At 46.0% G+C, this 25,105-nt stretch overlaps 1 protein-coding gene across 1 annotated transcript in view; it reads right to left on the bottom strand.

Annotated features, from left to right (window-relative positions):
• Nucleotides 1–25,105, bottom strand: part of EMP1 (epithelial membrane protein 1) — a 41,467-nt gene that overhangs the window by 10,877 nt on the left and 5,485 nt on the right. The window contains exon 2 of the mRNA XM_063308578.1: nt 2,165–2,284. Coding sequence (XP_063164648.1) covers nt 2,165–2,242 — 78 coding nt within the window. The 5' untranslated portion in view covers nt 2,243–2,284. The remainder of the gene's footprint in view (nt 1–2,164; nt 2,285–25,105) is intronic.

The following is a 25,105-nucleotide window of genomic DNA, read 5'->3' on the forward strand; positions in this document are numbered from 1 at the left end:
GCACTTCAGAGGTCATCTAGTTTAACACCTTGCTTGGTGCAGGATGCAGCAAACATTTAATCAGATAACATCAAGTACTGAATCTAGCCAGCAGGTACAAGCTTAATCATATTGGTTTTTAATTATCACACAGGCCACGTGAAACCGGTATATGAGACAGTCAAATGAAAGATAGGTTATCCAGATTCACTATACAGTATAGTATCAATAGTATATGTGTGTGCAAGCAGAACTGATCAGTCATAAATGGAAGGTTCTAAAATAGTCCAGTTAATCTAAACAATTGACCATACTGTTGTTTTTGTTGCTGCTTTTTTAATGCAGAAAAGTCATTTCTGTAATAATATTTGCAATGAATGGTGCTACTCTGTCAGAGTTTGATAGGGAATGGGTGAAATAAAAGTTAAAGCTTTGAGAGGAAGAGTTAAATCTGTTTTCACTTTATATTTGAATATCACATAAACAGGAAGTTTTGTGTATATTTTTGAACAGAGAAAGACAGATACAAGCACACGCCAGTTGGTGCTAATGCTCATGCTGTGGTAGAACCCATTTTAATGATTTTAGCATTCAACGCATCTGGAAAACATCAGATTGTGAATGGCTGATGAAATATATATAACTAGCTATTTAAGAAAACATTTTTAATAGACTGGTTTTCTTTGTATTAATTCAACCAATTTTATTATTAGTTCTAAAAATGACAATTCACAAACGTGTAAAACACACACCTTTGTTCCTAAGTATTATTGTGCTCTTGTCTCTGCTGATCTGCACTTGTTCAATCACAGAAACCTGTTATCTTGAGAGTGATACCGTACACGGTGTTTCAGTATGGACAGGAAGGAACCAAGCTAGATCTGTCATATAAACCAAGAATCCTGCCAAATGATATCCCTCTCTCCCCACCAGGTTTGGCTTTGCCAAGTTGCTCATGAGACTGTTTCATGATTCCAAAAGCAGACAAGCTGGGAAAGACCTTGTAATTATACAACAGACTGTCTGGCAGGTGGGAGAGTAAAGCATCTTATAACTAGTATGTCCTAACTCCACTCACTCGACTTGTTTCTGAGTGGGGTGGGTCCAGGTGTTTTCAGGATCAGGAAAAGAGAGTGGGAAGATCTCCATTTCACACCTTCAAGCTGTCTTGAATTGCTGCTTTGTTTCAGTTAATAAGCAGGGAATACGCGGGGCCTTAGGGCGTTACTTCTGTTGTAATTTTCAGCAACCAGATTTAGAAACCTTAATCCATATAAACAAACTAGAAGCATTTGCTGTTGTTTTTTTTCTGGAGGTCATTAGTTTTTGGAAGGTAGATCAGCACAAATATATGGTTGATGAACTGGCTTTTAAGGATTTGTGACTCAAGAATGTAATAACCAGTCCTCCCCAGGTCTGGCACTTTCCAGATATGGTCAGTTCTGATCTGGTCCATACAACACAAACCATAATGTGGTTTGTTTGGTATTGTCCTAACATGCCTTGTGTGATCACAGGCATTGCAGTTTGCACACCATAGTTAAAGGCTTAGTGCTGTGCAAACCCAGCCAATTGTTGTTTATTTAATAAAATGTAGCTAAATGAACCATAGTGTAGTGCGATGTCCGAAATCACTCTGCACGGCCCAGAATTTGTAGGCAGGAGGGAAGGGGATGTTGAAGTCCAACACTACTAGATGATCCTGAATTTAGGAGAGTGTATTGAACTCAGTTTGAAAATGAAGGGACTGGCAGCCTAGAGCATATGGCCCAATGAGGTTCCTAGCTCTTTTATACTATAGCCCCTGGACACCACCTCTTCCCTCCCTGATTATAGTGATAGGATTTTTGCTGTTTTATAACCAGGTAACAAGTAAACTGCACGTGCAAAGCCTCCAATAATAAGACACACACTTTTCTTTTTCAGAACTGCTCAACTCCTTATCTCTCCCCCTGCCCCAGTTTAAAAATAGAAACAGGATTGAAAATTCCAGATCACCTACCCTTATATTTTCATCCTGTCTGTACCATGGTACTACAACTATCAGATGGCCCAAAACACAATAAGGAAAAGCATTTCTCACCATGGGTCTGCACCAAGTTGGAAGAGATCCAACAGTAGCAACAATAAGTAGCTTATTGTTGCTACTACAGAACAGTAACATTGGGAAGGTTTTGCTACTTACGTTAGAAATGGTGGAGACAAAGAGCATGATGACAGTGGCAATATGGACCACAAAAATTCCAGCCAGTAGCACCAGCATCTTGGCTCCTCACTTCAGGAATGGTCTCAAATGCAGAGAAGTCTTTGGGGAAGAAACAGATATAGGTTAATCTAAGGACAAGCACTGAATGTAAGTACATGGTTCAACACTAATTCTATACATGCAGGCAATGAAGGACATATCCTAAAAAGTCTGATCAGTGAGGTAGATCTGCAAATACTAGCAAATGTTCAGTTTAATTACTTTGAGATGTTAGTGAAGCACTCTGAATACCAAAACAATTTTTTCTGGACATTAAAGTATCTAAAAATCATGTGTGTTTGGAAAAGGAGCTTGAATACATAAATAAGTCTAAGAAAATGTATACACTTATTACATTTATTTTTGTTTAAATCCCATCATCCCCCCTTTACAGCACAGTTGATACTTGTGGTATTCAGGCCTTGTTCTAATTTCAGACCTTACCCAGTTTTCAAACTTTGCCTCTTGGCTTTGCATTCACCAACTTTTGTTCTGCCCTGCTCCCTCTAAACCAGTGTTTCCCAACCTTAGCAACTTTAAGATGTGTGGACTTCAGCTCCCAGAATTTCCCAGCCAGCATGCTGGGAGTTGAAGTCCACACATCTTAAAGTTGTTGAGGTTGAGAAACATTGCCCTAGTCAGTTTTAAGCAAGGTAGCACAGGCATACACAAGAAAAAAAGTACCACAAGCAGTACTCCAAGGAACTCAGGTGAATCCTGGGAGGGACTCCTCCACCTGCTTGTATTTTCACTAGTATCCTGCAAGCTCAGCAAGAGATTTCCTGGCCCAAGGTCTCCCTCTGAGCTCTTTAGTGAATGGGGTTTTTCTTCTGGTCTAGTCCTTTATTCCCAGCAAGTGCTATACATCCAGGGTCTTTAGAGAAAGCAATATGTTCTTGTATACGCTGCCTCAGAGCTTACTGATTTTAAGAGCTCTATTCCACCCCATAGAGACAATGACCTGCCAATCCAGATATGCAAGTTCAGTAGTCTATGACACAGAAGAGTACCAAATAATAATTTGCAAGCAAAAATATTGGTTTATGCATGATGTAAGGTCTTTTAGGTGGTTAATATTAGGCAGAGGTTCATGATCTGAAGCACAAGTCACATGTGGCTTTTGGATGTCCTGAGAATAGTTCCTAAGGACTTCAAAAGTTTTACCAAATTGTAACTGTTAAAGTGAAGGGAAGGGAAACATTATTTGCTGCATGGCTAGTGAGTTATGCATTACAAATTATCATATAGTTATATATCTGTACTTAATATGAATTAAATGTAATTCCAATTAAAGTTAAGTTTTGCCCTGGCTTCACCCACAATTTTTTGCAATGCAGCCCCAAGCACACTGTTCAAAGGCCCAGGACAGCCTTGCCAGGAAAAAGGTTGCACACCTCTGATAGTGGAGAGTTGTCCGGCACATGATTTGAAAGTTCTGTTTGTCTCATCTAAATATTTCCTTGCTTACCGAAGTTCATATAATTTTGTATCTCTGTACATAAAATAGATCCATGGTTTTGCTCTGAGCAAAGCAATGCCCATCAGACAGATACCACCTGGTTTCTAGCCTGGTGCCTTAAACCACTACACCAAACTGGCTCTCATATCTTGTCCTACTGACACATATATATTGGGGTTTGCCATAATGAAAAGCCCAAAATGAGCATTTAATAAAGCATAGGTACTGATGTAATTAGGGACTGAATGGCATTAGATCATTCAGATAAAGAATCAATTCAGCAAGACAAAAACCTGCAAGAATAAAAGTATCTTTCCTTACCAATGGAAAGTACCTAAAGAAAAAATTATTTGGACTTCATGAGGCAAAGTGTTCCACAGAACTGATGGCCAGTTCCATGAACGCAGTCTCAGCCTTCTCCACCTGGTCTTCAGAAGGACTCAGGGTGAAACAGATATCAGGTAACCTACAAGGGCTTTAAAGGCAGTCAACAACAAACCAGCAGCCCATGCAAGGTAGCTGTAATATTTTATTTATTTATTTAGTTATTAGATTTTTATCACCTTCCATCTCCCCCACCCGCGCAGGAGGGACTCTGGTCAGTTTACAATAAAAACAAGTTAAAATTCAAAATGATTATAAATACAAAATACAATAAAAATGAAAATATGATAAAATCTAGATGGCTAAAAGTTCTCTATCAGCCTGTGAGTATAAGGGCCGTTCCGGGATCGTCCTAGGGCACCAGCCATCCCCAGGAGTGGCTATTCCTCTTCCCGCTCCAGGCCTGCTGGCAAAACCAGATTTTTAATTTTTTATGGAAGTCCAGGAGCAAGGGGACCTGTCTCACCTCCGGGGGAAGGATATTCTAGAGGGCAGGAGCTACTGCAGAGAAAGCACTTTTCCGAGACCCCGCCAGATAGAATTCCTTTACGGATGGGGTCCATAACATGCCCTCTTTGCATGACCAGGTGGGACAGGTCGATGTGATGGGGATGAGACAGTCCCTCATGTAATCTGGCTCCATGCCTTGTAGGGCTTTAAAGGTCATAACCAACACCTTGAATTGGACCCAGAAGCAGACTGGGACCCAGTGCAGTTCACATAGCAGAGGTTTTATATGCCCTGACCTTGGGGCACCAAAGATTGCCTGCACGGCTGCATTCTGGACCAACTGTAGCTTCTGGATATTCTTCAAGGGTAGCCCTATGCAGAGTGCATTACAGTAGTCTATGTGGGAGATGACCAGGGCATGAGTGACTGTTCAAAAGGCTTCTCGGTCCAGGAAAGGGCATAACTGGCACACAACATGAAGTTGAGCAAAGGCCCTTCTGGCCACGACTGCCACCTACTCTTTGAGCAGGAGTCGTGAGTCCAAGAGGACCCCCAAGTTACACACCAGGTCTGTCTGTGGCAGTGTGACCCCATCCAGAACTAAAGATGGCAAACTCCTGGGAACCGAGGGGCCATTAATCCACAGCCACTCCATCTTACCAGGGTTCAGATGAAGCCTGTTGTTCCCCATCCAGGCCCCCACAGCCCCCAGGCACCTGGAGAGGGTGGTCACAGCATCACTTACTTCACCCGGGATGGAGATGTATAATTGAGTATCTTCAGCATACTGATGCTGGGTATCATCAGCATACCTCATCCCTGGTGACGGATGATCTCACCCAGAGGTTTGATGTAGATGTTAAAAAGGAGTGGAGAGAGTACCGAGCCCTGTAGCACCCCACAAAGGAGGGGCCACGGGCTGGATCTCTTGCTCCCTATCAACACTGATTGGGACTGGCCCTGGAGGAAGAAAGTGAACCAGCATAAAACCACACCACCTACCACCAACTCCCTGAGTCACCCCAAAAGGATACCATGGTCGATGGTATTGACAGCTGCTGAGAGGTCAAGAAGAGCCAGGATGGATGCACTGCCTCCATCCTGCTCCTGCCAGAGGTCATCCATAACTGCAACCAATGCCATTTCCATCCCATAACCGGGCCTGAAACCTGACTGGAAGGGGTCTAGATAATCCATTTCATCCAGGATCCTCTGGAGCTGCAATGCCACTTTCTCAAAAAGGGGAGATGGGAGACTGGATGAAAATTGTCCAGTACGCTAGGGTCCAGCAATGGTTTCTTGAGGAGGGGGCACACCAGCACCTCTTTAAAGGCTGCCAGAAACACCCCCTCTCTCAAAGATGTATTTACCATTGTCTGGACCCAACCACACGTCCCCTCCCAAGCTGCCTTCACCAGCCAGGAGGGGCATGGATCTAATTGGCAGGTGGTGGCATTTACAGTCCGGAGAATCCTATCCACTTCCTCGGGCCCAACGGGATCAAACTGTTCCCAGATAACTGGGTAAGTATGTTCTCCGGGCATCTCACGGTCAGAGTCCAACTTGGAACAGATCTGAGTGATTTTATCCTGCAGATGCCTAGAAAACTCCTCAGCATGGCCCTATAGATGGATTTCTGATTCCCCTTTCCCCAAAAAGGGATCAGGTAATCTTAAACAGGGCTGCCAGGTGGCATTCTGCGGATGCAATAAAAGTGGAGAAATATTGATGTTTCACCGCTCTTACCACCACAAGCTAGGCCTTAACAGCAGCTCTAGCTTGTGTTTGGTCGGATTCGGTCTTTGTCTTCCTCCAGCAGCGCTCTAGGTGTCTCTTAATCCTCTTGATCCCAGAGATGAGTGTCCATTACCACCCTTGCTACTGCATTAGGAGATGCTACTTTTCTGCGTGTATGGGAACACTCTAGCATGCAGTCTCCCCACTCACAGCCTGAATTGCCTATCTCTAGATGGCAAGCTTTCTATTCACTGTAGCAGAGGTATGGCTGGTATCCACATGAGCAACATGCTAGGCTACTGTCAGGCTGGATGCAGTGACATTTAGGAAGACCTATTGTTAGAGGAGAGAGATCAATGATGTTACTGTGGAGTTTTCTGCACAAGAACAATCCAGGCTTTGTAATGTGGGACCCACCCAAGCCTTTTTAATACAATAAGCCTGTCTGAGTACATTTCTGAAAAAAGCTGTCATTTATTTGTAATTAAGTTGATTCATGTTCCCATTCTTTCCTGACTGAACAACTAGTGATTATCTGTGGAATTTCTTAGTGGTGCTGCTGACTGTTTTTGTTAGGAAGTGGAAAAAGCTCAACATCTTAGTCATCCGTGATGCTGCCGTAACATAGAAGCAAATGCTGGATCCTCCATGGCAGTGTCGGAATCCCTGGTCTCAGGGCTTCTTTTAATAAGAGGATATGAATACACGTGCTTCCTGTTCCCAAGATACTACATTAGTACTTTCCTCCATCTCTGGCAACCCTTAACTTTCGGTCTACCTCACAGCTATGTATCTCTGCCACACCAACAAACAGAGGATCTCCAGATGTGCTACCACATAACCCCCAGAATGAAATAAGCTCCCTACTACTTTATGGGACTGCAATTCAATAAGGAGCACTTATTGGAATTTCTGGCTTAAGAAACAGCTGGGAGTGGCATGGGAGAAGAGCAGTTTAGGCTGCAGTGCATAATTGCCCTCAGACTAGAAACAGCTGCAATTTAGAGGCTGGGATTGTGGAGACACTTGCAAAATAATCCCTTTAGGGGTGGAGCAAATTTGCAACTGGATCCCATGAGCTATACACTGAGAGAAAAATAAACAGGCAACTATCCATCTTAATAAGTAACATGAACACAAAACTCTGAAACAGGCAAGTGAAACTACAGAAAGACCTGGTCAAGGAAATGCATTAATGCCAAAACTTAACAGGTGAGTATCACTGCTGCAAAGAGACAAACAATGACCATGGCACAACTCACGACAGAGATTTAAAATAAACAAATATTAGGAAACAAATATTAGCTGCCCTTACCTCCTTTGTAACTCAGACAAATAGAACTGAAGACTTTTTGTTGCCCCTATTTCTCTAACAATTGGGAGTCAGAAACTCCTGCTGATCTGCTCAGTGGTAGACAACTTGTTTTGCCTACCAAAGGTCCCAGATACAATTCCTGCTGTTTCCTAGCAGGGCTGGGAAAGATTCTTATGCGGAACCATGGAGAACTACCACCAGACAACGTTAGGTTGGATGGACCAAACCTGTTGCATGATGGTAGGTTCCTGCTGCAAATCACCCAGATAATGACAAATGTTAATCTCCATTCTGATTTGCTAGCTATGCAGCTCTGTGCTTGTTATTCAGAAATAAGCCCAATTGTTTCCAGTGGGGTTAATTCCCAGATACAGATGGTTAAGAAAGCAGCTTTAATAAGTAGAGAAGAAAACTGTATTGATGCTGTTTTTGTTGTCAAAGGACATTGTGACCGTGATCAGAAAGAAACCCTCCAAGGTTAGAAACAGAGTAGTTGTGATGATAAAATATATAATAACACAGATTTCCTTTAATAATGCGTGTCATGGAAACCTTAACCACAGAGATTTACAGAATCACATATGTTACTCATTTATTCTATCTCCTGCATTCCCTCTTCTTCATCTAATTGCAGGCCTGCATGCATGAGAGAACAGCTTTTAAAAGGTATTTGGCCTGTTTTGGAACCAGATGATACAACTTCACCCTTTTTTGCTAGGTCTATCCATCATTCCTTTTCTAGTTGTCCTCCACCAAAATTGGCAAGTAACCAAACAGAACACTCAAAATTTTTGAAACAAGAGACAAAAATGACATATTTTGTTGTGCTTTAGCCTAGACATGATTGGGTTTCTTCTGTACTGAATATATCTTCAAAGCCTTTTTTTTCCTGAATCACTTTCTGAAATATTCTGATGTCACACGTGGAATACTAGCTACACTTCCAACCTGCACTGTCCTGATGTTGCTTTGGCCTTATTTCTCCATTATCTTTCTCTTCTCCAGTACAGAGTAGTAAGTGAGAGGCTTACAGTGATAGCAATAGTCCTCTTTGTACCAAGGAGACATCATAAACATGTATTTTCAATTGATAGCTGCAGATAAAGTCTTTTCCTCTTATAAATGTTATGCCCACAAGCCCAAAGCCATCCAGCCAAGAGGTACTTATCCCAAAATGGTGGTTCTTCAGGGCAAGGAAGTTGTTGATTTACTTAATTGATAGTTCTGTTCCTCAACAGTTATGGCTTAAATCCATCCCCTAATCTGAATTCCAATAGTGATATCAGTGGTGGGAGATCTATATTTCATTATGGAATGCCATATTTGAAGCAGTTTACGTTCTAGAGAAAATTATATTCAGTATCACAAACCATCAGTATTGATTCAGTGAAAGCATAATCATGTGCCTGATGGCATTTTTCCTTTCTAAAAAGAATTGCTAACAGTCAACTCCTACATATGCCCACTGAGAAGAACTCTTGAATGGGACCTACTCCCAGATAAGGGAATATATGACAAGAAACATCTTTGCATTTTGTCTGTTATTTATCCCTGTGATGTAAAACTTTTCTGTAGCTATCTAGTTTGCCTTTATTTATTGAGAAACATTTCTACTCTACTCTCCCGGTACATCTGACACAGAAGAGAGAATCAAGATGGCACCAGGCATACCTCAGTGGAAAGACCATTCCAAAGGCAGGGGCTACCACTGAAAAGGCCCAGTTCTGGGTAGCCATTTGGTGCACCTTAGCATGGGAGGGTATCAGGAACATGAGACTAATGGAATTGCTATGCCCTAGTCCAGGGTTCCTCAACCCTGGCAGCTTTAAGATATGTGGACTTCAACTCCAAGAATTCTCCAGCTAGCTGGCAGCTGGGGAATTCTGGGTGTTGAAGTCCACACATCTTAAAGTTGCCAAGGTTGAAAAACACTGCCCTAGTCATCTGCTGATTAATCTGATTTTTTTAAAACTTCAGGAATAACCTCATATTTCAACAAGGGACTATACATTTCCCCCTCATAATACTTACTTATGTTTGTCTAATTCCTAATAAAGAGTGTTTGATAACATGCTTCAGGGAACACTTGGAAATTCAAACTTTTTAAAGTCTTAGCAAGTTTCACATTTTCCATGCTCAGAAAGGGCAGACAGAAGAAAACAGAATACATTATATCCTCTAGTACGAAGAGAGACTAGTCATTCCTTGATTTGCTGCTGAAGTATTTCCTAAACCAGATATGGACAGAATATAGATCAGAATTTATCAGCAAAGCTGGCTGGGGAATTCTGGGAGTTGAAGTCCACACAGCTTAGAGCTGCCAAGGTTGAGGAACACTGCCCTAAATTATACTGCTGACATGAATAAAACTTGGGATAATCAGCAATGGAATTTGCTGCAAGCTCCAGTAAATTCTGGTATTCAAAACAGTTTTTTGGACTCAGAATTCATTTAATTTTAAGCATATGTTGTTTGTACCAGGCTATAGTTTGGCAGATCTTGGGGCTCCAATACAAAGCAAAGTAGATTCTATAATTTTGAAATGTTCCCATCTCTGCCTTTAACTACATTTACAATGAAGAAACTTCAGTGTAAGTTTATGATGGAAAGTTTTACTTTTCTAATGAGTTCACCCCTTCATGTCCAATTTGGAGTTCCTCCATTGAGATCAGATATCTTTGCTCATTATATACTCACTATTGGTACTAAAGCAGTGTTTTTCAAACTTGGAACTTTTAAGATGTGTGGACTTCAACTTCCCAGCATGCTGGCTGGGGAATTCTGGGAGTTGAAGTCCACACATCTTAAAGTTGCCAAGTTTGAAAACCACTGTACTAAAGTAATGAATAGATACAGCTGTTCTTCAGATATTTATGTGAGTACCCTCCATTCCACTCTTCCTCCCCATCAGCTCTGTGAGCTATGTGATACTTCTAATTTTATAGAAATAGAGCTTTTTTCCTTAATATATTTCAAAATCTCCCCTACCCCCAAAAGAAAATCAATCCTTTTTATTAAATGATATATGTATATTTTGATTACATATATGGGAAGAATCCTGGATGAGGACAGAATTTAATCTAATGAAGGCCTGATAATGTTCAGCTCCACCTACCATGAGGCAGGATTTTTTAAAAGAACAAAATGCCCATAATACAGACAATAACTTGCCTTTGCTATTTGCTTCTTTCACCCAAGGAAACATAAAAAGGTTTTCCATGCCTCTGAAGAGACAAAATAATAATATAAGAGAACCCTGTCTCCCACTGTACTATCAAGTGAGCAGGTGATGGCGTGCCACAGTCATATTTCATGATATGCAAGGAGTCAGGCTTCAGGATAGCCACAGACCATGAGCTAGCGAAAATAATTGCAGGAGAAAGGGTTAAACCTCAGAGCTGACAAAACTCATCCCTGTCTCTCTGGTAGCAATGAAAGGCTTCAAGGAGGCTGAGGTATTCATAAAACTCTGAAAGAGACGTGGGTGCAGAAGGGATAGGAGTATTTGCAGAGCTCAAAACAGCCATCATTTTGGCAGTTGCTCACAGTCAGGGATTCCTCTTAGAAGCATAATTATATGTGCTGAAGAAGTGTCTCAGTGGAAGGAAGAAAAAAAAATCAGCTTACCTGGGAACAAAATGCTCTTCACCACCATTCAGACAGAAGTGCCCTCACTAGTCTGCAGCACTTCTGATCAGTGAAAACCACAGAGTACGATGTAGTTCCTAGAGAATTTTCTCTGGTACCCACCAGACAGACAGAGAGACAAACTCTCTCTCTCTCTCTCTCTCTCTCTCTATATATATATATATATATATAGAGAGAGAGAGAGAGAGAGAGAGAGTGTATACTATATATATAGTATGTGTACACACACACATACGCATGCATACACACACACACTTTTATCTTCAAAATTGAATTGGCGTCTACAAAGCAAAGTTCCAATCTCTAGTATCATTTATTTTCAAGAATACCCCTAGGGTTCCCATGAAACATAGAAGCATTCTTAGAAAAATTAAGGGGATTGTGTGTATGTGTGTGGCTCTAACCCAATGGTTTGTTTTAAATTGTTCATCTCTTTCACTTTACCCCACTTTATTCCACTTTAGCCCACCCCCACAAACACATAAAAAGGGAAATATAAATGGGCTGGAAGGAAACAACCTCATTGATTTGCCTTGCAGTAAATAACTGATTTCTAACTAGCGACACACAAAACGTTATCCATTTTCTGAAAGGTAAGCCCTCCAGGGACATGCTCCCAAAGTTCCAAAAGTTGCCCTTCCTGGTTCTATTGTATTGTGAGAAGAAGCAAACTGAGATTTCCAAATCTCGTGGTAGAAGGAAATGTACTGGCCTCTGGGCAATCTGGGTGATGCTTCCCACCCAAATGTGGTTAGCTGCAAGATTGTTCCTCTACAGCTGCTTCTCATAGCTCAACCATACTTCTCCCAGTGGGCAGCTTTCTGAATACCTGGTGGCATATTCTAGCATGTTTGACACCCAGGGCAGCTGCCTTCACTTGCCAAATCGCACTGCAAGTTCCCAGAAGCACTACTAGCTTTGAGCAGCAGTGATCCAACTCCATACCTGCCACCTACCCTCCAGATGGTCTCTTCCTCATCTTCAGCAGCATTCCCTCTTGGGGTGGGCTGCTCCAACTACCCCACCTTTGGTATGCCACTGTGAATGCCCCTGTTACACTGATAATACATAGATAGAAAGAAGTGGTGAGGAAGACAAAAGAGGGAGGGAGGAATTCATTGATTGCGTAGTCGGGATCTGGCAGAGAAGGAGACGTGCAGGTTGTATGTTGCATGCTAACTGCAGGCCTCTACAGTTTTGTAATTCATAGAGAAGAGATGGAGGTAACAGGCACTTCCTGTCAGAAAGCCCATTCCTCTGGCATTTGCTTCTGCCTCCCTCACAAATGTGATTATCATGGCCAAAAGTTAGCTCCTTGTCAAAAGGATGAGTAATATAGCAAATAGTGGTTTAAATCAAGTACTAAGACATTTGGAAATTAAAGTGATGAATCAAAAACTAGAGCAAATACATGGTAAGATTTGTGATAAGTCAAGTGCTGAGTGCCGCCCTCAGTAAAATATGCCATACATCTCAAAATCACACTAAGTGCATTTGGGAGTCTTGGCTCATTTAAGCCATACAAAGCCAACCATCTCCCTGAAAAGGAAAGTACTGTAAAGAGGTTAGAGTATGTCTTATTCTGCTCCCATCTGAAAAGCCACAAATGGGCTATTATAGGCAGTCTGTACATCCTGTTTTGACCCTTCATCCTGACTTGACAAGTTGAGTCTTTGAAAGGAAAGGCAAATGGAAGGTAGATATACATAGTTGTGCATACAGGTTTTAGGACATTTGAGTTATAAGAAGTAAATAAAAAGATTCAAATACATACTCAATGTTTACATATAACTGTCCTGGAGTACACAAACACACACATGATGAAGCATATGGTAATGGGATATGCCACTAAGCCAACTGAACATGCATTGGCTAGTTTTTAGGAGAGGTTTTGGTGAAGGAAAGCCCATGAACTAACTGAGCAGTGGAAACCCTCAGTGAGCAAGCCTGGGCAGCATCAGGCAATGCTCAGAAAAGCATCCTGGAAAGAATAACTGCTGTCACTTGCAGCGGTGAGAGGGATGGAAAACATGAGCAACATCTTGCTTTCCTGGTTGCCGTGATTCATTTGGAGAAGGGGTGACTGTCCTGAAGACTAGCAAGTGCATCTGACATTTGCTCAGAAAGTGACAACCACAGAACATTAAGCCCTGTGAGAGTCTCCAGAAGGGAGGGGTCCAGGCAGCCACCTGAGGCTGGAAGGCAGCCAAAAGCAACCATGGGAGGAAACTACTGTATCTCTTTGGGCCCACCCACTTTTACTCCAGATGTGCAGGAAAGAAGGAAGGGTAGAAGCCAGGAACAAAAAAGGGGGGTTGTGATGAATGAAAGCCACACAGAGATCTTTTCTCCCCACTTTCAAAGCATAAAATGTCCTCCTGCATTTTTATGGGTCAAGAAAGAATTAAGTTGATGCACCTTTACATCCAGTGCTTTGGCACAAGCTTCTGCTGAATTCTGGCTTTCCTCTGGTTTACATATGGCCAAAGTCTTAAGAGCCCTTGCTACTTTCTCAGAGGGAGGGAGGGAATCAGAGAGGAAAAAAGCATGAAACACTAGGCCAGGTTGTAGGATTGGAGTTTTATCTTACAGATGAACAGGATCTGATACTTTTTAGGGCAGGGTTTCTCAACCTTGGCAACTTTAAGATGTGTGGACTTCAACTTCCAGAATTCTAGGAGTTGAAGTCCACACATCTTAAAGTTGCCAAGGTTGAGAAATACTGGATTAGGGATGGTTGCTCTTTTTTTGTGAGAGAATTTTGTGGCATGGGTGGGCAAACTTTTGGTGAACAAAAGTCACACTTAATATGGGGAGGGGGCCACTAAGAGCCACAAAGTGAACAGATAGTATCACACATGAGGATGGATTTAATTTAGGGGAGTTTGAAGGGTTCTGTTATGATATGTCTACTTTAGGGGTCACACTACAGTTTTCTTGCATTTTCAGTCAAAACAATGGCAAGAAACTATGCTATCAGCTTTCAGCAATTACAGAGGAAGCTCTCAGAATTGCAAAAATTCAGTTTTTTACTTACAGACCTGGTAACTCACAGACCTGGAGCTGCAGGTTAACTACTCCTGCTTTGAAAGGGACAGGTGAGCTTCTTTCTAAACAATGACACTGTTTTCCTGACAATTCCTACAGAGTTCACATGTATAACTTTGCATTTGTGTCCCATTGTAGTCTGTGTGTGCCACTGAAAATCCAGGCTGTGCAAAAGTATGATTTCATGTTACTTTTGTAGCATGTGGAAACTCATAATAGCAACTCTGATAAGAATCATGCTGCCTCACATGCTACATAAGGGGTTGGGAAACTGTGGCCCTCATATGATAAGTTTTAATTTTCCCATGCTTGCTGGAGTTTTTGCTAGTTGAAATTCCTCTACATCTAGAAGGCCATTGTTTCCCATTTCTGCTCCAGACCAGAACAGGCCTTAGTCCCAGTTGCTTCTGTTCATCTGTTAAGATCTGGAAGCGAAGGTTCCTTCTGGGTTCCAGCCCATAGGGCAGTGTTTCTCACCCTCAGTGACTTTAAGATGTGTGGACTCCATGGCTGGCTGGGGAATTCTGGGAGTTGGAGTCCACACGTCTTCAAGTTGCTAAGGTTGAGAAACACTGCCATAAGGAGTATCATCTGCAGGGAGCATGGGGGGTGGGGTCGGTCAGGCTGTGTTAGGAGCTGCCATCCTTTTCTGGAACAGCATTTCCTGGAAGTCAGATTAGCCCCAACCCTTTTGGCCTTTTAAAAAGCAATCAAGATCTGGCTTTTTCAGTGAGTCTTCTGGGTCTGGTGTCCCCTCCTGTAGGGGACTATTTGGATTTGGGTTGATGCCTGAGAGCATGGAGTATTTATGGTGATGATATTATTATTCATAATATTTTTATTAGTTTAATCCAGCTACAGTGTATTAGGTCTGTAAACAGTTCAGTGTCAGTTCTGATTGGAACAGCACATAAACCTAATATATAAATAAACAAATCAGGAAGTTGATACTGTTGTACTAATGCAATAAGTGTTTTTATATGACTGTGGCTTTCAAACATTACTCAAAAGATGAGGAAATAGAACACAAGTGACTATTTGTTTAGGAATTATTATACAATGTCTGTGAAATATGCAATGGGTCAGTACTTCAGTTCTGTCTCACTGTAACTTATAGCAGAAGCTTAGGATATTAATGATGATGGAGCTTACAAAATTATTGACAGTGGTCAGGCTGTCCAAAAGTCACCCCTGAACTCTGTAGGTTTTTGTTTGATCAAACTACGTATGGATTGCACCTTTTCTAGGCATTCCTTCAAACTGCATCAACATATATTTTCATAAGCTGGAAAAATTAAAAGTGGTACCTGAATGAAACACAACATCTAGATGCATTTGTTACATATTGCTAAATGAACAATGCAGAACAGCTACCTGTGGAAGGTAGCTGTCGTTATTATTATTTCATTTTATATCCTATATTTCTATCTAGAGGCCACTCAGGGTACCTTTCCATGATTTAATTTAAAAAAATGAAAAGATTTTCTCTGTTAAGGAAATGGGAAAGTAAGGATGGAATTGCTTCAATGGAGAAGAGAACATTTATTTGATCTAGCAGTTTTGTTTGCACAATTGACTACAACCATGAATTCACCTGGGTAGCCTTAGGCAAGCCACTCTCTCTCAGATCCAGTCCCAACATGTGTAATACAACAATTATAATAACTAGCATAGCTGTTACAATCAGTGCTGAATAACGTGAATGAAGCAAAGGAATTTACTACTGGGTAGACCCAGAACTACCCAGTTAGTGCTCCTCAGAGGGAATGGTTTTGCCCTGCTTCAAATTCTTCTTATATGATTTTTTTTTTTCTGGATGCTACATGATAATAAGGTTGGTTCCACTTAGAACTGGAAAGTGCATGTAATCTCTTACAGCCAGAAGAAAGTTCATGCTGAAACAGGCAACGTGATTCTTGGCTTTAGTCCTGATACAAGTATTTACATGTACAGTAATCATTCCACCTCTGGAATTAAAACAAAACATGTATGTTTTGCCAGCTGAAAACCAATATTTTTTTCTCAGGCACGCCAATGTAGAAAAAACACATACAAATATAAGTAGATTTTCAAAGGTTGCAAGGAATTACCTAGTGGTTTATTAGAAATGCCACATAAGACTACCTTGGAGATCTACCAAGTTTTCAGTAGTTTGATCAAACACAATTAGACTAGTTCTGCGGATTTCATTTATTTATTTATTTATTGAATTTATTCATTGAATTTATATGGCTGCCCAACTCACTTGCATGTGACTCTGGGCGGTGTACACAATTAAAACACAAACTAACAATCACAAAATTCAACCATTAAAACCAACAGTTAACAACTACAGTTAACAACTACAATAACAAAAAGACAGAGGAGAGTACAGTCTAAACTTATACACAGTGCAACCACTTAATGTGCTCCACACTTCCATGGGATCCGCAAGCCTGATGGCACATCCAAATTTTGAAGGCCTTCTAAAAAGCCAGCAGGGTTGGGGCCAATCTCACCTTTACTAGTCCATACATTGGTAATTTCACATTAATGTATTCTTTATTAGTCACAAGCCTGGCCTATGTACAATATAAGTATATCAAGCATGAAAAAAAAGGAAAGGGATTATTTAGCAATAAACCCCCCACCCGCCACGCACTCCCGCTTAGTTTCCCTGCAATCTTCACTGCCCGCAGTTGAGCTTGATTTAAGGATGGGTTGATCTGCAGTAAACAGCAAGTGGCAATATTTCTAATCATGTCAGGAAAACTACTGCTAATTGCTGAATATCAAGCAGTTTTAAAGGCATAGTCAAAAAGCTGAAAGCCCTTCAATTGCTTCTTGCAAGGACAAACATGGAATTAAAATGCTTAAGACAGGGTTGCCCAATGCTGTTTTTCCCTGTCTGATCAGCATCACCTGCAGAAAGGCACCATGGTGCCTCTTTGCAGGTATACATTTTGCATCTTTGCTGGGAAGAGGGGAGTAGTTGAGGCTACTGTGGAAAGTATCAGTTCTGCTCCCAGGGAAGACAGAACTAGAAAGACTTTGCTGGAACCTGGGCTAAAATAATTATTGGTACAAAGCAACATCCTAATTTATCCAGAACAACCACACCATCCAGTACTATTTTCAATACAAACTTGAAATCTTTATTCTACCCTAAATACATACTGAAAAGAAGGAAGTACTTGTAAGTTCAGGAGGCTGATTTGGGTGTATAAATGTCATGAGTGCCGATGAGCTGAAGACATCAGCACATCGGCACACATGACAAAGACAAGGAAGCAGAAGGAAGGGACACAAAATAAGCATAGCACGCAAAGCCATCACGACACAAAGAGAAGGAAAAGAAGACAAAGACAAGGCGGATCACGAGGCACACCCAAGCTATTAGCAGGAGCGCCACGGAGATCGCCCAGCGGACAGCAATCATCAGCTGAAGGAGGAGACCGATGATGGGCGATCCCGGGGCACCCGCAGGGGCCCCGCAACCCTACACCTACCGGCACAAAAGGATGCAGGACAAAGGGCGGGTGACATAACCTAAGGAGAGGGGGCGCTGACCAGCGTGGGGTATTTAAACCCCGCACCGACGCGCTCCCTTCACTCTCGGCTTTTTTCCACAACTGACACTACGTGATGAATAAAACAGAACCTGCTTCAACCGAACCAGTGTCTGTGCTTTACTCAGTGGTAGGCAGTGCATGACATAAAGCCGAGAGACACAAACTCAGCGTCGCCGAGCCCCACCGGACGACAACGAGCCGCGGGAGGAGTAGACGGCGGGAAGACCAGGAATGATGAGGCCGGCGCAACGCGGACAAGGGGGGCGAGCCGCACGGCAAGAAGCAGAGGAGGACCGATCGAGGCCAGAGGCACCGCGGACTCCCGGAGCCATGGACACCCACCCGGCCCAACCCGAGCCTCAGCTCCAACCCCAGGGGGAGATGGCGATGGAGGCAACCCGGCCACGGGAGGGAGCAACATACCTCCCGAGACCAGCGGAGAACCCCTCGCCCCACATCACACCCCAGCCACGGGAGTGGAGTGGCAGCCCAACGGCGGTAAGCACGGGGGAGGACGAAGAGGCAACCCAGCCGATGGCGGAGGAAGCAGACCAACGGACGGGATTGCCTGAACCCCACCGGCGACCCACCCCCGCCGACACACCGATGGAACCGGCCCCAGCGGCGGCGCGGATCGCGGACGGGGACGCACAAGCTAGACTTGCGGCCATGGAGGCCCAGCTGAAGGAACTCCGGACCATGCTTCAATCGTTGATGTCCCCTGCGCAGCCCAACAACGCCCCCGCACAGGTCCACACCCCGAGCGGGGCGTCGCACTCCCACGGGCCAGATAATGATCAACAAACGGCCCAGGCGGACGACGCCACAGGCCGGGAAGTGAGAGGAGGGGGCTCACAAAACGCCCGGGCCCCAAAGGACTTCCCCATCTTCTTTGATGGGAACCCCGCGAAACTGTCGTTCTTTATTACGAACGCCAGGGAGTTCATGGGGAGGCACGGACACTCCTATGACTCCGAAGCGGACAAGATCGCAGCCGTGGCGATCAAACTACAAGACCGGGCGGCGGACTGGTACATCCAAATGTATGAGTCCAGCTCCCCCGCCCTCGCCAACTTCCACGCCTTCATCACCGAGATGAAGCGCTACTTTGAGGACCCACTAGCCAAAGTGAGGACGAAAAGCGCACTCCAAAGACTCAAACAGGGCGCACGCACTGTCCCGGACTACGCCCTCGAGTTTAAAGCCCTCGCAGGGAAGATCAACGACTGGTCCGAGACCACCCTGCTGGAAATGTTCAAAAGGGGGCTCAACCGCGACGTACTCCAATGGGCCCTCTACCGGGATGACCCGGAGACTCTACACGGCTGGATCCACCTCGCGGGGAAAGCCGAACACGCGCACCGCACCTTCCTCATGGCAACGACGGAAGACACGACCAACACCTGCCCAAAGGTACCCGCGCCACACGTGGGGACGGCCGGTCCCACATACCCAAGGAAGAAATTTAATTGCGGGCCCTGCGGGAGGTGTGGAAAACTGGGGCACAAGACAGCAGATTGCTTCGCCAACCGACCGCCGGCTAGTGCTCCCAAACCCGCCCCGAAAACTAGCCTCAAACCACCTAACCCGCCGCCGCCCCCCCACCGCCGAATGACCGGAGCCACAGCGACACCAGACGAAGGCTGGGACGCCTACTGGGGGGGAGAGGACGCCGTAGACCCAGACCAGCTGGCGGGAAACGCTCCCCGCCTGCCCTAAAACGCGCCGCGAGGCAGGCGGTGGGACAGCAGCGCGGACCACTTCGACAGAACGGCGAAAGCTCCGTTATAATGGCGGCAATCAAACTCTCTGCCGGCAACGGAGTCACCATGGCCGCGGCACTAGTGGACTCGGGGTGCTCGAAAAACCTGATCCACCCCGACATAGTCGCCAAACTCGACCTCCGCTGCTCCCCCCTCCCCACGCCGCTGGCATTCCACCAGCTGGACGGCTCAACAGCGGGAGGGAAACCAGCCACGATGCAGACCGAGCCGGTCACCCTGCAAATGGGCACCCACACCGAACGCACATCGTTCGTAGTCACCCACATAGGACGACCCATCGCAGTCTTGGGAATGCCATGGCTCGCGACAAACAACCTGCGCATCGACTGGGAGACCCGCACCTTCCTATTCGACGACGGCGAGTACCGGGCACCAGTTCCGGCGGGCAGAACCAACCCCACTGTGGGACGAGCAGAGGCGGCTACCCAGGACAACACAGCTACCCCAGCAGACCTACCGGAACAATACGCTGACTTCTCCAAGGTCTTTGGAGAGGCGGAAGCTGATCAACTACCCCCCCACTGCAAGACGGACTGTCGGATTGACCTGCTGCCCGACGTCCCCTTACCTAGGCCGAAGATCTACTCGATGACCCCGAAGGAGATGGCAACCCTCCGGGAGTTCATCGATAAAAACCTAGAGAGGGGATTCATAGAGCCAGCATGCTCACCGGTCGGAGCCCCCGTCTTATTCCGGGAGAAAAAAGACGGCACCCTACGGCTTTGCACCGACTACCGTGGCCTTAACGCGGCTTCCCTGTCCAATAAATACCCCTTACCCCTGGTAAAAGATATGCTCGCCCACCTGTCCACGGGCAAGGTCTTCTCCAAGCTGGACCTTCGCGAGGCGTACTACTGCATCCGAATCAGGGAGGGGGACGAATGGAAAACTGCGTTCAACTGCCCCCTAGGCGCCTTCCAGTACAAAGTGCTGCCGTTCGGACTAGCGGGGGCCCCGGGGGTGTTTATGCAGCTCATCAATGAGGTTCTGCATGAACACCTGTTCAAAGGGGTCCTCGTCTACATAGACGACGTCCTTATCTACACCAAAACGCACGAGGAACATGTGACCCTAGTCAGACAAGTCCTTGATAAGCTAAGAAGGGCGCAGCTCTATGCCAAACCCTCAAAGTGCGAATTCCATAAAGCGCGCCTAGACTACCTGGGGTACCGAATCTCCGGAGACGGCATAGAAATGGACCCCGCAAAAGTCGAGGCGGTGGTGAACTGGGAACGCCCCCGCAACAGACGCCAACTCCAGAGCTTCCTCGGCTTCGCAAATTTTTACAGGTCATTCGCATGGGGGTTCGCGGAGATAGCCCTCCCCCTAACGGACCTCCTCAAAACCAAAGGGGTGGGGGACACCCAACGCGCCAAGAACCCGGGCACAGTACTGAATTGGACTCCCGCGTGCCAGACCGCATTCACTAAGCTGAAAGTGCTGTTCACCACAGAGCCAATCCTCGCGCACCCGGACCCAGAACGGACGTTCGTGGTCCAAGCCGACGCCTCAGACTTCTCCCTGGGGGCCATCCTACTCCAAAAGGACCCCACAGGAGTCCTGAAGCCATGCGCCTACCTGTCGAGGAAATTCTCCGAGACAGAAAGGCGATGGCACGTCTGGGAGAAGGAAGCCTTCGCGGTAAAATCGGCGCTGGAAACATGGAGGCACCTACTCGAAGGAGCCGCCCAACCATTCGAGGTCTGGACCAACCACCGGAACCTCGAGGCCCTCCGAACGCCCAGACGCCTCAGCCCAAAACAGGTCCGATGGGCCCAATTCTTCAGCCGCTTCAACTTTCAGCTGAAGTTCATGCCGGGTAAAAAGAACTTCCTGGCCGACGCCCTTTCCCGACTGCCCCAAGACGAAGAGCCCGCCCCAGACATGATCGGGACGGTCCTATCCGCTTCCCAACTGGGGATGGCTGTGACCACCCGGAGCGGCGCTCGGAGGCAGCACAACTCTACGGCGCAACCGACGGCGGGGCAACCAGTGACCAGACGACGCCAACCGCAACTGCCAGGGGGGATACGCACGGACCTCACCGCCGCCCTCAAAACCGACCCCTGGTTCCTAGCAAACCCCGACAAGGTAACGATGGCACAGGACCTGGCATGGGGGGAAGGCAGAATCTATGTCCCGGACTCGCAACGCCAAGCGATCTTGCACAGATCCCACGACACCAAGCAAGCGGGACACTTTGGGTTCCTTAAGACCCTGCACCTAACAAGGCGTCAATTCTGGTGGCCCGCGCTAAGACGGGACGGGAAAGCCTACGTAGCATCCTGCCCAACATGCGCCAGAGCCAAACGGGCACCAGGCAAGCCCTCGGGACTTTTACAACAGGTGGCGGAACCCTCCCGCCCATGGGAGGAAATCTCCATGGATTTTATAGTAGATCTCCCACCCAGCCAGAAGAAAACGGCCATTTGGGTGGTGGAAGACTACTTTTCGAAACAGGCCCACTTCATCCCCTGCGCATCGGTCCCGTCCGCACAACAACTAGCCAAACTCTTCCTCATACACGTGTACAGTTTACCCGGATGTCCCGCACGTGTCGTGACCGACAGGGGCACACAATTCACTTCTAAATTCTGGCGGGCCTTCCTAAAGCTGACGGGCACCCAACAAGCCCTATCCACGGCCTGGCACCCCCAGACGGACGGAGCCACAGAGGTCCTCAATGCCACCCTAGAACAATTTATACGCTCATACACCAACTACCACCAAGACGACTGGGTTGAACTGCTCCCGTTCGCCGAAGTCGCATACAACAACGCCGTCCACACGAGCACGGGGAAAACTCCGTTCGAAGTAGTCTCGGGGCGCGACTTCGTCCCCATACCGGAGCTACCACAACCCCCGGGACCCCAGGTGGACGCTAGTGACTGGGGACGGAAGATTGCGGAATCGTGGCCAATAATCACGGCAGCGCTGAAGGAAGCACAGGCGGCCTACAAAGAGCAGGCCGACAAGCACCGGCGCCAGCAACCGACGTTCCAGGCTGGGGATATGGTCTACCTATCCACCAAATTCCTAAAGTCGCCTCAACCCTCGAAAAAACTGGGGCCTAAGTATATCGGGCCGCTCCGAGTCACACAGATAGTGAATCCGGTGGCAATACGCCTGGACCTGCCGCACAATCTACGGAGAATCCACCCGGTATTCCACACCAGCCTCCTGAAACCTGCAACTACCTCTCGATGGCACCCAAGCACGCCACTGCCCTCATCGGTGATGATCGACGGCCAACATCACTTCGAAGTAAGGGACATACTCGACTCCCGCAGGCAACGGGGAACTTTACACTATTTGGTCAGGTGGAAACACTTCCCCCACCCAGAATGGGTGGCGGCGCACAACGTTAAAGCGCCTGACCTGACCCGGGCATTTCACCGGGTGTACCCCGACAAGCCTAAGGCGAGACAAGCAAACCGGCACCTGCACACCCCCTCCCCCGCGGGCCCCCCCCACCTACCGCGCCCCAAGGGAAAGGGCCCCCCCCAAGCCCGCGACTTGGGTGGACCTCCCCCCCCAGGACTCACCCCCCCCCGCCCCGGGCCCACGAGGGAGTGACAAGCGGTCACCAGCACCCTCCCCCCGCCCCGGGCCCACGGGGGAGTGGCAATCAAGTCAACAGTGCATGCCTGGGGGCAACACCCAGGAGCACACATAACAAAGACGACGCAAGCACTAAAAGATAAGGGCCCTACCTGGAGCTGAACAGCACCCGACCAGCCACGCCTCTCGCCTCGCTGAACTGAGCCAAACTAGCAGGGTGTGGCCGGGGCATGCGCACGCCCAGGGTGTGGTCTGGGCGTGCGCACTGGGAACACACCCTAGATGAACACGAGGTAGAGGGCGGAACAAAGGGAGGGGCAAAAACACTCCAGCGGGCAATTTAAAAAAAAAAAAAAAAAAATTTGACAGCTCTCCTAGGGGACAACCTGCAAGCCAGGGGGGGGCACTATTTGGATAGGGGGCGGTATGTCATGAGTGCCGATGAGCTGAAGACATCAGCACATCGGCACACATGACAAAGACAAGGAAGCAGAAGGAAGGGACACAAAATAAGCATAGCACGCAAAGCCATCACGACACAAAGAGAAGGAAAAGAAGACAAAGACAAGGCGGATCACGAGGCACACCCAAGCTATTAGCAGGAGCACCACGGAGATCGCCCAGCGGACAGCAATCATCGGCTGAAGGAGGAGACCGATGATGGGTGATCCCGGGGCACCCGCAGGGGCCCCGCAATCCTACACCTACCGGCACGAAAGGATGCAGGACAAAGGGCGGGTGATGTAACCTAAGGAGAGGGGGCGCTGACCGGCGCGGGGTATTTAAACCCCGCACCGATGCGCTCCCTTCACTCTCGGCTTTTTTCCACAACTGACACTACGTGATGAATAAAACAGAACCTGCTTCAACCGAACCAGTGTCTGTGCTTTACTCAGCGGTAGGCAGTGCATGACAATAAAGGAGTGTTAGTTCAAGCTGAGCTAAATGCACATACTATAACTATCAATATGTGCTTATAGTGACAATTTCCATTACAAAAGATCCAATTTTGCTGCTTGTGCAAATAATACTTTTTTTTTTCTCTTCTTGGTTTTGCTTCTATTGAATTTAACTCCAGCTCCCTTTTATTTGGATTTCCCACCTCACTTTTAAGAGGGACACATCCCATTGACATCACAAAAAAGGACATTGAACTCTAACATTTCATTTGTAACTCTTCTCAAACGGACTCTAACCTGTATTTCTAAGGTGGAAACAAGTGTTTCTACCTTCTGTTCTCTTTTATCAAAAAATGTGTCTACCTGTAATTCACATAAACACCCTGGAGAAGTCCTAAGTATATTACAATAAGGATGTTGAATGGAGGAGAACAAGGAGTGGTCATCTGAGATTGCAAGATCCAAAGCATCCACAGATGTAGCCATAAAATATGAGACAGCATGGCCACATCATGCCATTTTCTACTTAAAACTAAGCCACTGTAAGTCTCAGGGATGAAAATGACCTTGCTTTTAGTCTCCAAAATATCAACCATCAGATTATTCTTCTTTCTCATCACAAACTGTAGGACCACAGTTGAAACCCACTTGAAAGTTTTATTTTTCCCTCCAGCACAAGAATATTGGAAGCAGAACTGGGATGATGTTCTGACAGATTTTCTTCCTGAGCCATAACCAACAGCACATTTGGGAAAGTATAGCTGGAGTACAATGGTTTGCGAAATGGTAGAATGCTGAACTGTATGGCTACCGTATCTGGGCTGCAAGAATCCAGACAACAACTAAATTGCAGCAAAGTATTGGCATTTTCCTTATCTCTTTGCTGTCATCTAGTGGTCATCCAGATATGGTGGCCTAATCTGTAAGGCTACATTGTTTATTTCAAACTCCTTTTTAACTTTTTAAACAAAAACAAAAACTCTTCCTGAACCATCAGCTGTGCCTTCTTTGCTTTTCAAAAACCACTCCAGAATCCAAAGGCATT

The sequence above is a fragment of the Candoia aspera genome, chromosome 7 (assembly GCF_035149785.1).
Source record: "Candoia aspera isolate rCanAsp1 chromosome 7, rCanAsp1.hap2, whole genome shotgun sequence".
In the NCBI taxonomy this organism is placed as follows: Eukaryota; Metazoa; Chordata; class Lepidosauria; order Squamata; family Boidae; genus Candoia; species Candoia aspera.